Source organism: Lactuca sativa, chromosome 3, assembly GCF_002870075.4.
Source record: "Lactuca sativa cultivar Salinas chromosome 3, Lsat_Salinas_v11, whole genome shotgun sequence".
Lineage (NCBI taxonomy): Eukaryota > Viridiplantae > Streptophyta > Magnoliopsida > Asterales > Asteraceae > Lactuca > Lactuca sativa.
Window position 1 is genome coordinate 5,913,362 of NC_056625.2, and position 16,250 is coordinate 5,929,611.

Below are 16,250 nucleotides of genomic sequence, written 5' to 3' on the forward strand. Positions count from 1 at the left end.
TACTTTTGATTATTTACTTGTATTATGTGGTGTTGTAGGTTCATTGAACGGAATAACTGAAACCACAATTATGCTAGACCCACTTAATCACATCTAATTCAGCTAAATACCTTCTTGATTCCTCAATCCTACTAGCTAAATCACTTTTTTAATTGAGCTAAATCCCTTCTTCCATCTAACTATCTATAAGACTGGGACTCAAAACGAGGTTATATCACCCATTATACTCGGGTTTTATAACTCATATATTTGTGTTCCAGTCCCGCACCGAATTAGATGAAAGGCAGCAAAATAGTGACTCAGCCGAGTGATTTGTGTACCACACCTATTGTACTTTGTGGGTGATTGGGTTGCTTCGAGACAATCCCTAGCTAACGTTGTGGAAAATGATGAACACAAAATAGGCCTTAATGGAGTGCAATTTCACTCTATGACACTCAAAATCTCGTACGAATGGTAACAATTAATGTTCATAAAAACAAAAAACAATTCATAACGAGCAAGTCTAGAAGTGATAGTAGGATCTTCACAACCGTGCTTCTTTATTAAAGGTAACGCTAATGGTAGATTGCCAGGGGCGGAACGTAGTGAGGGCCAAGGGGGGCCATGGCCCCCCTGATTTTTTATGTTCTTATACCTAAAATATATGTGTATAGATGCAAGTTTATTTTTTCATAACTACTCGGCCTCTCCAGATTCATAATACATCTTTTTATATGCAACTCAAGAAAACTATTTATTTTATATTATTTAGTAATTAACTTCAAAAAAGCTTGAAAATCAATTTTATATCATTATCTCGTTAGATATTGGAATAATAGGTAAGGAAAATAAATAAGTAGTTAACCAAAGCTCCAAAAATTACTGAAAACCCAAACAAATCCTAGAAAATTAGGATTCAGTTTGATTAAGGAAACAAAAGCTCTATAAGAAAACCAAAAAAGTATTCAAATGTAAGACTTATTGTTTAGAAGCAAAAAAAAAAAAAAAAAAAAAAAAACCCGCTAAGATGTGTACACGTCCATCACACTTTTCATCAGAAAATATGGTGGCTGCCTCCGGAGTGCCAACCGATCCCTTTCTTCTCTCCGTCTTCGGTGACCTTTCTGCTCTCTTGGCCTCTTCTCTCTGTCGTTCCTGAACTGGAACACCGACCAACGACCGTCGTCGTCGGTGCGCTTTTTATCTATCCTCTTCGTTGTTCGCCGATTTGCAACTCTGACCAGCAACCTCCGAAGCTGTGAGTTCTTCGTCTGTCATCTGTAAATTCTTTCTCTTTTTCTCATTATTCTTTTTCCCCCTCTTTCTAGTTTCTATTACTAGATTAATAGAACTTAGATATGATAAAATTAAATGACAGATTAGGTTATTAGCTGTCAAAGTACTACAACATTGTAAAAAGGGAGAATCCTTTAATTTTAAATTGTTATTTAACTAAACAAAAGAATACCATAAAATTTTATAGAACAAATGTTTTTAATATAGAATTATAAGTCAAAATACCAATCTCCTGCCTGTTTTTGTTAAAAATCTTATAAAGTCAAAAACTTACAAATAAGTGTTTTGAATAACTATGTTTAAAAGTTATTTTGCTATATTTATTATTAATGGTTAACCTTGTTATATGGTAATAGTAGTTATTATAATTTTGTAATAACTTCGAGTTTTTATATTATTTTGTGATTTTTTCTTAGTATTTTGGTTTTGGCCCCTCCAGTGATAATGTTCGTGTTCCGTCCCTGTAGATTACGTATGAAATTACAAAAGAATGGTATTCCTTTAACTAGAGACATAAATGATAAATCAATATAGTGAAATTGGTAACTCGGTACGAAAGGAATCGATGTAAAGAATATCTAAAAGTTTTAATTACACGAATTGATGCCCAAGAAGTAAACAAATGATAGCATATCATCTCTTTAAATATATATGGTGTACACGGTATTGTGAATAGGTGTTGGGTTAAAAAATATTTGTGTGGAACAACGTATTAGTTTTTTGGGTGTGCAATTAAGAAAATTTAATGACTAAATTAGACTTATTCAAAGTAAAGATTGTGCAGGGAAACATCCAGTTGCAATAGTGCTCGGGGTGTTCTTTCTGTATGGGACCCGACAATTTTTGTTGGGTTTAATGTGTATAGATAAAATGTTATTATTTTTGAAGTTGATGGCTTAGATGATACATATATACACAACGTTATTTTTTTGCTCTCGTAAAAAACTGAATATTACATTCTACAACTAAGATAATAGTCTAAGATTACATTGTTAGTATATTAGCTCATAGATTATAAGAATTTAACAGTTATCCCACTTTTTTTATGAATTGATGATGAAATATTATAAATTAATAATAAGATCATTTGGTCAAGATGCTCCGTGTGGCCAGTCTTCTCGAAACAGAGGAATCCAAGGTTAGACACTTTTCAACCAAGAAACACAAATCTTGAATTCCCATTCTTCAATTTCACTTTTGCTTTATAACATTCTAAGATTTCGATCAAAGTTTACTTTTGTTTTATTCTTGAATTACGTGAAAGTAATCTAGAAAAAATATACGTGGATATTTAATAAACAATCATTCACTTAACCAATTCGGTAAAATGTTAGATTTTTATAATCAATTCTTTTACAAAAGGAATTGATTATCAAACCCATTAAAACTAACAAATGAAGTTACATTTTATACTTCATGATTTAAATAATTTATGTTGTCCATAAATAAAACTGGATCATATAATTAAATCAAAGTAAACCAATTGGTTTGCTTGTATCATTCTTACATCTACTTTCCCATATGAACCGAACAAATATAAGTTTATTAAAAATAAATGGGACTCTGCCTACATGTGCGCTTACGTACTATGGATTATGTTGGTGTGGGCAAGATGCCTACACTCAAAATTTAAGCTAATGTCAATTTTCCAAATATACACTTTTATGGGGGAATATAAGATTTCATAGTAGATGTGTCACAGAAAATTTTAGTAGTTTCATATTACTAAAAAAATTCATTTTTTTTTTAAAATGCATCCGGAAAAACCAAATCGTTGTGGATACCATTATGGTCATCATAGTAAAACCGCGAGTGTACACTTTATATAAAAAGCTTTTAATTAATTTATTATACAAAAATGATATAAATAATAACCACTTATTTTACTTGATTTATATATTTAAAAATATATAGTTTCATTGTTATGTGTTTATTTTCGCTTAGATTCGTTTTAGATGCAACACTGGGCCAAGAAACTATCGTTGTCCTAAATGCTCCACAAAATGTTTTTGAATAACGCGGATGCAGTCAAATCAGTGGTCAAACATAACACTCGTTTTAATAAATAATTTTTTGTATATAGAAATAAATAATTTTGAACTTTAAATAAATAATTTTTTCAGTGATTTTAGTTATCTTTTAAATAGTTTTTTTCTATAAATCTAATTAATTTATCCACATTTATATAAAATATTTTATAAAATCTTCTTTTCTAATTAGTCTAATTTTAAACATAAATTATATTTTAATACGAACATATAAATATAACTATATCAATTCTTTATCTGTATACGGAAAATATGAAAAATTCTTATATAATAGTTACAAAAATAAAATAAAAAGAACGAAAATATTATATTATCATTATAAAATTTATATTTTATGGATGAGATGTTATTAAATATTTAATAGAAAAAGAATTAAATAGTATAAAAGTTAGAACTAAAGTATAAGTAAAGATAAAATGAAATATGATTAAAATGTAAGGGTTAAATGTACAATGAATGAAAATGATTGACCCTAAATATAATTGAATGGTCAAAATAAAAAAACAAAAACGATATTTAATCCGACCTATTAAGTGGTCAATAAACTATAAAAAAAATTGTCATCAAAAGTCTAAGGGATTACATGTACAAATTATGAAAGCATAAGAACATATCGACCACTAGAAATAGAAAAATAAAAAAGGATATATAATCTAATAGTATAAGTGGTCAATAAGAAAAAAAAATCTACAACATTAATTTATAAAAAAAATTGCCATTGAACATGCATTAAGAACCACCAAGTTAATAGAGTTGTGTGTGCATATAGTTTTAATGTGTTGGTTTAGAGTTGTAGGTGATAGTTTTTCGACGGTGGGAGGAGGAGAGGCGGACATAAGTGGTTTTCCGCCATCGGTACGGTGAAGGGGCTAAGATGGTGGTAGAGTGTCTTTTAGGGTTTTCTATAGTTAGAAGGTTTAAAAGAAGATTGTAGGAGGGGTTGTGAAATGGAACATTTTAATTTGTTTTGTTAACAAAATAAAAACTAATAATAAAACTAAATAAAAAAATTAGAAAGGGCACAAGGGTCATTCACATGAACGAGAAACACAATAAAAAAAATATGTTAGAGATTGTTCGAGTGAAAAAGAGAGAGAGAAAAAGAAAAGAAAAAACTAAAGGACCAAATGTTCAATTTCACCAAACTACAAAAACAATTTCAGTAATTTTATGGTATAATTTATTGTAAATAAATTTTATAAATATCTAATACGCGATTGTCAAACTATTATAAAAAAATATTATAAACACTCATTTATGTTTTATGTTTGTTGAAGATATTTTGGAACAAAATATTTTCCTATCTCATCACTCTGAAATATAAATAGCAAAGAAAGCAACAATTTCTCATTTGACACACATACCCACACACCAAACCCTGAAAGACAAAAAGAAAGGAAAAAGAAGTTGATCGGAATAAGATGAAACTTGTTTGGTCGCCGGAGATTGCAGCAAAAGCTTTTATGGACACCGTTAAATCCGTAAGCCCTCTCATAATTCATCCAATTCTGGGTGTTTCTGCAAATTAAAATTGAGTCTCTGTTGGATTGTATTGAATAGTTTCTTTTCTGTTTCTGATCTGCTGTCATTTTTCTTTAAAAAGTGTGAACTTTTCGAAGGATCAAGCGTGGCGGAGCTAATATCGGCGATGGCCGCCGGTTGGAACGCTAAGCTCATCGTCGAAACATGGTCTCGTGGGGATGTGACAACAACGAGCATTGGCCTGGCAGTAGCAAGTACTCACACGTGCGGCAGACATGTATGCATAGTTCCCGATGAAGATTCGAAATCGGAGTACACCGCCGCCATGGAAAAAGCTGGAATGTCACCGGAAGTTGTTGTTGGGGAGCCGCAGGAGGCGGTAAAAGGGATGACGATCGATTTCTTGGTGGTGGATTCCCGTAAAAATAACTTCACCCGGATAATAAAGGAGGCGAAATTCGGCCACCGTGGGGCGGTGCTGGTTTGCAAGAACGCTAGCTTGACGACGGCGTCGGATTTCCGGTTGCGTAGCTTGTTTGATGGTGGATCACGGCGGATTGTGAGGTCGGTTTTCTTGCCGGTGGGAAAGGGGTTAGATATCGCTCACGTGGCGGCGGGTGAATCCGGGTCGGGTTCGGATAAAGTAAAGAAGAGCAGGTGGTTCAGGCGGGTCGATAGGCAATCTGGTGAAGAGTTTATGATCCGAAAGTAGTTTCTTTCAAACTTTCAAAAGAAAAAAAAAAAATCTCTTTTTTCATTGATTTAATATGATAGTTTTCAGTCGGAATTTTGTAAATATGACTAGCAATAACAACTACTTTGGTGTTTCTGCTTCAAACCCATATACTTGTTTATTTAATAAACTTGTTTTATTTATAAAATAATCATTCAAACATATAATTTGATAAAAAAATATATTTCCTTATAATTAAAATTTTGACTTTAAAGGATATAAAACGTGTCAGCAATTATTTTCAAGAAAAGAATACCATATCTTTTATGATATCTCATCGGCATAGAAGCGTTTTCGTTTAAAGTTACTTGTTTCCAAATTAACTAATAGTGTGAAAGAACATATAATGAAGATATTTTATTTTTTCTTTGATTCAATTAATATTTAAGTATTTTATTACATTAATTGTTACAATTATCATATACCGACCAGAGGAGTATTTAATTGGTGGATCTTATGGTTGACTTTTGTAATGCCATCAATACTGAAATGAATGCAAAGGTTTTCTTGCAATTTAAGTTAAACAAGATACTTCGGGTTTCTAAAAGTTCATGAATATTAAAAAAAAGGGGTTGGTTAAGCAATATACACATACGCACTTATTTAATTATGAGTAAATTACAGAAATGGTTGTGCTTTGGTTAGATTACGTAGTTTTGATTTTGATTTTTAAGTTTAAAAATTGATAGGTATATGGTTTATGAATATTATAGTATTAGTCATTGTTTCATATAAAAAAGACTAACTTACCTTTCATTTTTTTTAACATTATTATTATCATATAACAATTTTATTTCTTCTTTATTTTAATAAAATTTGAATTGTTTCTTATAAAATTTTTTTTATTTTTTTAAATTAATTATTTGAATTATATATATATATATATATATATATATATATATATATATATATATATATATATATATATATATATATATATATATATATATATATATATTCATTTACTTATCTTTGTTTTTGTGATTTAAAAATCTTTTAATATTTTTGACGTCTTATTCGCATATATGATTTAACTTTTTTTTACGTTTTGTTCGTTCACATTATATAACGTTTTTTTTTTTTTCTTTTTTTCTTTTTTTTTTTTTTATGTTTTCCTCAAATTAATAAATTCAAATAGAAACCGGATAACTATCAAATATCAAATATTATTATTTAATGTTGGTTTCTTATATGTTTTTCGTTTACACCATTCGTTTATGTGTTTTTTTACTATTATTCAGTTTTAAGAAGTTTTATTGTTACTTTTTAAACGAATAATCTTAAATATTAGGATAAACAACTATCATACCATCATAACAACTATCGAAATAACAACTATATTTTAACAATTATTTATTAAAAGAATAATCTTAAATAAATTCTACCGCTTATTAATACTCATTAAGTTTTTATTGTCTAAAATAATAAATAAATCCCCTCGTATTTTAATTTGAATACTATTTCTTTTGTTAAAATAAATATGAGGGGAATTTTTTATTATTTCAGACAATATATACCTAATGGGTATTAACAAACGGTAGATTTTATTTAAGATTATTCTTTTAACAAATAGTTGTTAAAATAAAGATGTTATTTCAATAGTTGTTATGAATGTATGGTAGTTGTTTAGCGTAATATTTAAGATTATTCATTTAAAAAGCAACAATATAACCTCTTAAAACTGAATAAAAAAAATAAAACACATAAACGAATGATGTAAACGAAAAACACATAAAAAAACAACATTAAATAAATATATTTGATGTTTGATAATTATCTAGGGATCTATTTTAATTTGTTTATTCGAGCAAAATATAAAAACGTTATATAATGTGAACGAACAAAACGTAAAAAATTATTAAGTTATATATTCGAATAAGACGCAAAAAATATTAAAAGATTTTTAAACCACAAAAATAAAGATAAATAAATAAAGCTAAGAATAAATAATAGTATTATATATATATATATATATATATATATATATAATTTTAAAAAATAAAAATAATTTTATAAGAAATCTATACAAATTCTATTAAAATAAAGAACACATAAAATTGTTATATAATAATAATAATAATAATAATAATAATAATATTAATATTAATAAATTGTTAAAAAGAAAATGAAAAAAAAAGGAATGATAAATTAGTCGTTTTATATGAAGCAAGGACCAAAATTGCAATATTCATAAATCATATGGATATAACCTATCAATTTTTAAATTTAGGGATTAAAACTACGAATCTATCAAAACATAGGGACCATTTCTATTATTTACTCTTTAATTATTCTTGTTGGTTGGAATTACATTATTTTAAAAATTATACTCCGATCATAAATTGATTTTTAATAAAAGATATCCATAAAATGTCTATTTAAAAACATCAAGTTTTAATTCTCTTACAAATAGAAAAAACCAAGAAAAATCATATGATAATACAAACAAGACGACAAATATAAATGAACCCTTGTGATGGAAACTATCTAATTGATTATGATATAAATTGGTTGATTAAAATGGCAAGTGGAAGGTATTATAAATAAATCATATTTGGGTGCAACTAAGGTCGGTATATAACTATATATATTACGGTTATCAATTGCGTCCTTCTCAAGATAAGCAACCAAATTTTCTCTTCTAATAAAAATATTAACACTCACTATTTATTAATTATTTTATTTATATGTTTATATGACCGTAACCATATATATTATATCACATCTAATCCAAAATGTCATTATTATATCACATCTAATCCAAAATATCATTCTTAAATACTAATATCATAAAGCTTATATCACATCTAATCCAAAATGTAATTCTTAAATATTAGAGTAAATTACACGAATGGTCCCTATGGTTTGGGTCAATTTTCACGGTTGGTCAACAACTTTTTTTAACTTTGACCGACCCTATTGTTTCTTTTTGTTGCGCACTTAGCCCTTGGTCGACTTAGAAAGACAATTATATCCTTTTTGATTTTATTTTTACTTTTCTTTTTGTTATTTATTATTTTTTATGATAAAAGATAATGTGAAATTGGGCCCACCACACCCCTTATCTCTTCAAATTCTTCTTTTTTTACCGAATTCTTCGTTACCCTCTTGCCCTACTGGAACCCTTTGGCCGCCTTCTCACACACCCATTTCTTTTAATACATCACCAAATGCCTGAAACACACACTTCATCCATCGATTTGCTCATTCGTTCTAAACACACACTTCCCGCATAGATTTCCTTGAAGGTAATGGGATAAGCGATGAACAGTAATCCTCGTCCACATTGCAGCGATGTTGACAAGTGGGTTGTGGTGATGGAAGCCTGCCGACGATAGAAGAGAGAAAAGAGAAAGATGCATCTTCGGTTTGATTCAATGGATTCTTCAAAGACAAAATAGAGAGAGGCAAAATACGGTGAAGGGTACGATAAAAATTCATATTACAGTGGAAGATATATTTAGGTTTTGAGATCGATTTAAGATTTGCAAAAATCAAGAAAAAATTTCAGGCTCAACATTAGTTTATTTTTTTCTCGCTCTATCTCTTGTTTTACCGGAGAATGGCATGAGATCCACCGCCATTCTGCCGAAGTCCACCACCACCGCCACTCCACCACCCACCACACTCCTCACCTTAAACCTCAATCTGCCCTTTTTCACCGTCTGATTCCACCCATGATATCCAATCTAAATGCACCATCTTCGACTCCATATGTTATGGGTAAACCACTTTAATTGCTCTGGTTTGTTCCTTCCAGAAAATCTCAAAAATTGCAACCCCAATTTAAGTTTTCGTTTGGGATACACATAAGAGATCAGACAAGTAAGCGAGGGGGTAGGATTTGAGGTAATTACAACTGCTTCACTTTTGGTTTAAGAATTCCTTCATGTTGTTAGCGTACATTTTGATTTAAGGATTTTTAATTAGGTTTGATTTCATCCCCGACTAATTGTATTGATTTTTCTCTAATCTTGATAGATTGGAGAAGATGAACCAAGAGAAGATTGATGGGTTGCTTTGATATTTGATTCTGATTTTGGGTATTATTGTTAGAAGACTGTATTTGTGTTTTTGTTAGTAGACTGCATTTAATCGATTATATATGGGTTCTTTTTGTAATTAGATCCATCAAGTTTATGTTTACTTGTTCATGAATTGCTCTCATAAGATAAAGGACTGATGAGTTGCAGGTAAAATGAATGAACTAATGTGTTGAAACCTTGGAGGGAATATTGTTTTACCGGAGAAGGATTGAGTGGTCCGGTGAGGTATTTCCGATAAGGATATATGAAGGAGTTGGGAAGGAAGTAGTTGTGGGACCCATCTCTTTTTAATAATAAATATTAATAATTATTTAAATAATGAAAAATAAAAAAAGAAATGGAAAAGGGCAGTATAGTCTTTTCAAGTCTAGTGAGGACTAAGCGCACAACAAAAAGAAACAATAGAGACGGTCCAAGTTAAAAAAAGTTTTTTAAGGACCAAACGTGCAGATTCCCCCAAACCACAAGGACCATTCGTGTAATTTATCCTAAGTACTAATATCATAAGCAAGAACCTACTTATTATTTATTTATTTGATAAACTATTAACTATTAAGAATATTTAAATTCATAAAATACTAATAAATTATATATTTTCATGTCTAAATGAACAAAAAAAAGAAAAAATACTCGCAACTTTTTTTTTTATCGATATTCAATTTACAAGCCAACTTCCAATAATATACAATTTTATTTCAAAAAACCTCACTTTACCTTGACTTTTTCGATTGACCAAAAGGTAAAAAAAAAAAAACGTTTTTCTTGTGCGGTATCTTATATGACTATATATAAAACAACGAAAACAATTTGTAAGATACTTGGTATCTGACGGCTTTTTTGTTTTGAGATGGTAAAGGTCGTTTACTTGTGTATATATGTGAAAGATATTCTTGGTAAAAAGTTGGAACGCAGGGTTTATGATTTCAAGGAGACTAAAGATCGTATTTATGATCTCTGTAGGGTTAGGTGTTGGAGGTTTTAATCATCAAATGATAGACCCACTTCTCGAAAAGGATAAATGTTATATGTAAGATTAGATAAAGAGGTGTACTAGTGACACAATTTTAATAATGGGATGATGGTATAATAGAGATTAAGAGATTGTCATATGGTTCTTTTTTTTCACGTTTAATAAACCATGAGTGTTATATGAGATATATTGTAACATCCAGTCTCGAGAGATTTTTTATTTTAGATTTTGGCTTAGCCACAATGTGGTGATGAAGGAACCACGACATGGCATTATCTATTGGAGGAACGCACTATTGCGAAGCGCCACATCGTGGCAAGGTCTTGGCCACAACGTGGTGGCTGTTTTGGTCCAAAACCCTAGATTTTTGGGTTTGTGCCCTATTTAAAGGCACTAACTCCTAGGGCTGCCTCATTTGACAACCTCCACCCTCTGAGAATCTATCCCACCCAAACCATAGCCTCCATATGTGTGTTTTGAGTGTGTGAAGCCACTTTTTTGAAGGTTGAAAGAAGAAGGAGCTCTTCTTGGTGTTTGTGTGCTTGGTTCCAGCCTAGATCTTGCATCCTCATCACATTTATGGTCTTTTGGAGATATAAAGTCTTCACCTTGCTCATTATCTCTCTAGAACTTATTCTAGGTCATTTTATGAGCTTTTTGGTCCAAATCTTCTTGTTCTTGGAGTTTTAAGTGACCCCAAAACCTTGGAGTGCTCTATTAAGTTTCTCGACCATGCTTGTGGTTAGAAAAATTACTTGCATAGCCTAGTTTAGTGTTCATGTCGTTGGTGCAATCATTAAGAGCTTAGATTTGGAGATCTTAGCTTATTGGGATCTCTTAATGAATAAAGTAGGAAACTTTATCCATTAAGACCTTGAGAAGATTCAGATATGAGTTTTGTAGCTCACGGGATTAACGGTTAAGAGCTTAATCCATTAAGTTGTGAGAGTCCAGTTCCCACCATGTAGCAATCTATTTGCCACGACATGGTGGTTGGTGTCACCGTAACTGTCTTGTTGCAAAGCTGTCACGACGTGGCCTATGGATGGCCACGACGTATGGAGCTGACTTTGACTGTTGACTTTGACCATTGACTTTTTGACAAAGTTGCCTTTTGGTGAACTTGAGGTTTTTAGGGTGTAGACTGAGAGGGTACTTATATATTGTTGATTAGGCGACTCGTAGTACCTGTCTTCGCTGTCTAATAGCCATTGTTTTTATTTGCTATTTGCAATGTGAGTCTTCTCACTGTATTACCTATGTCATAATGGTGTGCATTCTAGACTAGTTGAGTCTTATTTGTTGATTTTTGTGATGTGTATTATTGAGTTGTTCATAACTCCAAGATTTTTGATAGTCCACAGGGGTTCTGATAACCCATAGGGATTCTGTGGGCCCTTAGGACTACTGATAGTCTTAGGGTTGTTGATAACTCATAGCTGTTTATTATGCTATAATGTATGTGATATTTTGGGGAACTCGCTAAGCTTCATGCTTACAGTTGTGGATTTAAATGTGTTTCAAGTACTTCATATGATCGTGAAAAGGTGAAGGTTTGACTGTATACACACATCAGTAGTTTTTATGATTTCACATTTTTATGATACTCTGATTTTTGGGATGATTGTATTTGATACTTATGGCTTTTCTTGACTTGGTTTTATGAACTTGACGTTTTTACCTAAGTTAAAAATGGAAAACATTGGTTGTGAAAAATGGGATGTTATGAGTTGGTATGAAAGCCCTAGTTTGAGGGATTTGGATGAACACTCATGTGATACCAGGAACTATCTGATAGAGTTTCCTGATTTTGTGATGCCTTGTAGCCTAGGAGATTTCTTGTGATGCATTGTTGGGAGTTGAAATTAATATCTTTCATTTTTATTTGTATATTATATAGTTGTACATAATTAGGATTTTTTAGCCTTATAATACATGGTTTAAACTTACTTCATGTTCCTTGTTTGGTTGTGGACTTGGGGTCGAATCATCTATTCGATCATCTATTAGATCTTGAATTATGTATGATTGGTATACACAAAGCAATTGGCAAGATTAACGGAGGTTGCTAGCGGTGTGGGGACGTGGTCGGGGAGGAACCTAGGATGCGTACCTAGGAGTTTAGATGTAGCTCCATGGAGCATGTAGGTGTACGTGTGTGATACACCTAGAGTGATGGTTTGTGACTTAGAACCTTGGGATTCGCTGCTCGAATACTGCTTTCTTTGTGTTATGTGAAACCTATACTGATGTTAATTAACTATTAAGAGCATATGTTAGGTTGAATGCCACAAAGATTAAATAGTTTTAGAATGTTTGATTTAGCTCTATTGCACAACTCTTTTTTTATTCCAATTGTTGTAGTGCAAGATCTTTCATTCGAAGGACCATTTAATTTTTGTTACATGTGATTGTATTCGTAAGATAGATAGTTAACATTGGTATAAGTTTCTTCCGCAACTGATAACAGGGTGGGGTGGAAATCACTAATGACCTAAGATAAGTATTATAATGTGTTAGTGTGGGCACTTATGTAAGAGAGATCCTAAAAGGATAATCTAGGAAGATTAGTGGTGTGTACTCACTCGAGTGCGGGTATGTATGATTAGAACGGTTAGTGGTAGTCTTGAGTAGTTACTTAGGAACCGTGAGACAATTCTTAGGATTAATACTATAACATCCATTTCCAATTAATGCTTTTTCCCAAGTTAATTATTTTAATTTTTATTTGTGAGGATTTTGGGTGGGCCACGACGTGGTGGCTAAGGCCCCACAGCGTGGCAATTGTCCGATTAATGATCGCAGAGTTGGAAGTACCACGGCGTGGCAGTCATTTTTGGTGCAAAACCTAGATCTTTGGGTTTGTACCCAATTTAAGGGCACTAGTTTCTAGGTCTATCTCATTTGGCAGCCTCCATCCTCTGAAATCGACCCTTACCTAAACCCTAGCCTATTTGTGTGTATTTTGAGTGTTTGAAGCCATTTTTATGAAGTTTCAAGGAAAGAGAAGCTCATGTTGTGGTCTGTTAGCTTGGTTCCAGCTTAGATCCAATATATTCATCTCATTTCAGACCTTGTGGAGGTATAAAGTCGTAATATTGCTCTTTGTTTCTCTAGATCTTATTCTAGGTCTTTTTATGAGCTTTTTTGTTCCAATCTTCTTATCCTTGGAGTTTGAGTGTACTCTAGGGCCTTTGGATGCATATTTTGGCTTCTAGACCATGGTGTTGGTTGGAAAGTGGTCTTGCATGAATCATTGAGGTGTTTATGCCTTTGGTGCAATCATTAAGAACTCTAGAGTAAAAATCTTGACTTATTGGCGTGTCTTAATGGATAAAGTTGGAAAATTTATCCGTCAAGACCTTACAGAGATTCAAATATTAGCTTTGGATCTAACTTTATCCATTAAGACCTTACAAAGATTCAAATCTCAGCTTTGGATCTCTTGGGATTAGGAGTTAAGAGCTTAATTCATTAAGTTGTCCCTGTTCAGTTTCCACAGCGTGACGACTTGCTTGCCACGGCATGGAGATTAGTCTGGTTGCAACTATGTTGTCTGGATTCTGCCACGACATGGTAGCATGTCTGCCACTCCATGGCAAATGGATTTTGATCGGGACAAAGTTGAATGACCACGACGTGGAAGATAGCTAGAGTTGACTTTGACCGTTAACCTTAACCCTTGACTTTTTGACATGGGTTGACTTTTAGTTAAATGGCTAGTTTTATAAGGTAGGCCAAGATTTTACGTTGTATGATTCATTAGGAGGTGTATAGAATCCACTTTCTAGTTGTGTGAGCCTCTTAGGTGTTGACTGTGTTTGTGAGGTGAGTCTTTTCATTATACTATGTAGGAGGATGTCTTTGTGACTCTTACATGTATGTTGGACGGGGCCCGTTTGAATGCTGCACAAGGCCTGTTATGTATGATGGGCAGGGCCTGATATGTATGATGGGCGGGGCCTAATATATATCTTGGGTGGGGCCCATTTGAATTAAATGGGTGGAGATCAATAAATTGTGGGCGGAGCCCGTATGGTTATGTGGTATTTTGGGGAACTCACTAAGCTTTGTGCTTATGGTTTCGTGGTTTAAATGTTTCAGGTATTTCTGGTTCCAAAGGGAAGAACCTGAAATCGCACAAAATCCCCTAGAATTTATTATGAAATATCTATCTGATTCACCATGATGTTTGAGAGCACTTTATACATTGATTGGTTTTGAAACAAATGATTGTATTGTTTTTGGGTGTTTTAAAAATAAAAATTTTACTAGTATTTTTGGGTCGTTACAAGTTGGTATCAGAGCCTGGCTTTGAAAGATTCGGGCACACTCTCGGGTGCGTCTGAACTTAAACTAAGGAATTGATAAATCTTTTTGAAAGAAAACAATTTCCTTAAAAAATTTACAAAGAAAGGGGATTGAAGCGTGCAATCAATCGAGCTCAAGTAAGTGATTCCCAAAATACTCATACATGAATGTTATGTTTTAGTATGCTATTATGTGAGTTGCATGCTAGTATAGGGCTAAGGATCTGCTCAGGGTTTCATGATATAATGCTTGATAGGAGAGATTCCTTTATATGTCTGTTATGTGGATAGGTGCTTTAGAGTTTATGATGATACTGACAATTGTTTGATGAATGCACTAGGATAGTATATAGCTAAGACTAAATATCCTTAGAACGTTTGATCTAGCCCTATTGCATGTTCTTGCTTGATGAAGGCCTTATGCTAGTGACATTCATTCGAACATCTATTTTATTGCAATTATGTACGACCTACATTCATTAGGTGATCGTCGGTGTTAGCAGAGACTCTTTTAGTGCGCATGGAGAATGGAATCCTAGGAGGGCCTAAGAAGTATCTTAGTATGATTGTATGTGTTGTTTAGCATTAGGACCTATGAGTGTAGTCATAGGAGAGTGACTTAGGGGATTCATGATGATTCTTGAGGAAAGCACATATAAGTGTGGAAGGTAGTATGACCTCCTACTACTGAAGAATCAAAGAAAGTTTTGGAAATTCTAAGGAGATTGTAGAGTGAGGAGTTTATAATTATGTATTGACCCTTTTTTTATTTTTCAGTATGGTGATGACTCATCACGGAGGTGGTTCTTGTTCCGGCTTAGGTTCAGGCTCTAGTGCTTAACTTATTGATGTTGGTTTGCAGGAGGTTATCGTTTCTGAGATTACAGGAGGTATCCTTGAGGAGAACCCTGTTATCTTCGTGTCGATCAAGGAAGGGATTATTGAGCCGATGGAGGAGAGATTAGGGGTCTTCTGTGCAAATTTGGCTGCTAGCCAATACCGGACCCGAACTCTCACTTTTCGTGTAACTTCCCAAAAAGAAGACCCGAAAATTTTTCATTTTTAAATTAATAAAACAGTAAATCATATCATTTTCATAAAACCAAGGTAATCAAAGTTTTATCAATACATCATCATTATCAGAGTAAATCACAGAATGCAGCAGAATCGAGTGGTGTGTGCTCTACAATCATCCGGAGCTCTTCCTTTTGAAAACAGAAGTACCTAAAACATAAATTGAAAATTGTAAGCACAAAGCTTAGTGAGTTCCAAAAAATACCACATAGCATACGTACATAGAATAACACATATAATGCGCCCCACCCTGTCATCTGGCCCCACTCGGTATACAGATCTATCAGTCATCGGTCCGCGCCCGGTAAA

General features: G+C 32.5%; 1 protein-coding gene and 1 long non-coding RNA gene across 2 annotated transcripts; both read left to right on the forward strand.

Annotated features, from left to right (window-relative positions):
* The first annotated feature begins 4,648 nt into the window (after positions 1–4,648).
* On the forward strand, positions 4,649–5,646 carry LOC111877688 (uncharacterized). Its single transcript, XM_023874203.2, has 2 exons — positions 4,649–4,807; positions 4,930–5,646. Exons 1-2 carry the CDS (start codon positions 4,748–4,750, stop codon positions 5,518–5,520), a joined length of 651 nt encoding a protein of 216 aa, XP_023729971.1. The 5' UTR covers positions 4,649–4,747; the 3' UTR covers positions 5,521–5,646.
* A 2,846-nt stretch (positions 5,647–8,492) lies between these two features.
* LOC111877604 (uncharacterized) lies at positions 8,493–9,695 on the forward strand. The gene is made up of 2 exons (XR_002845471.3): positions 8,493–9,390; positions 9,523–9,695. It is a non-coding gene; the product is annotated as an uncharacterized LOC111877604 (long non-coding RNA).
* Positions 9,696–16,250: the final 6,555 nt, after the last annotated feature.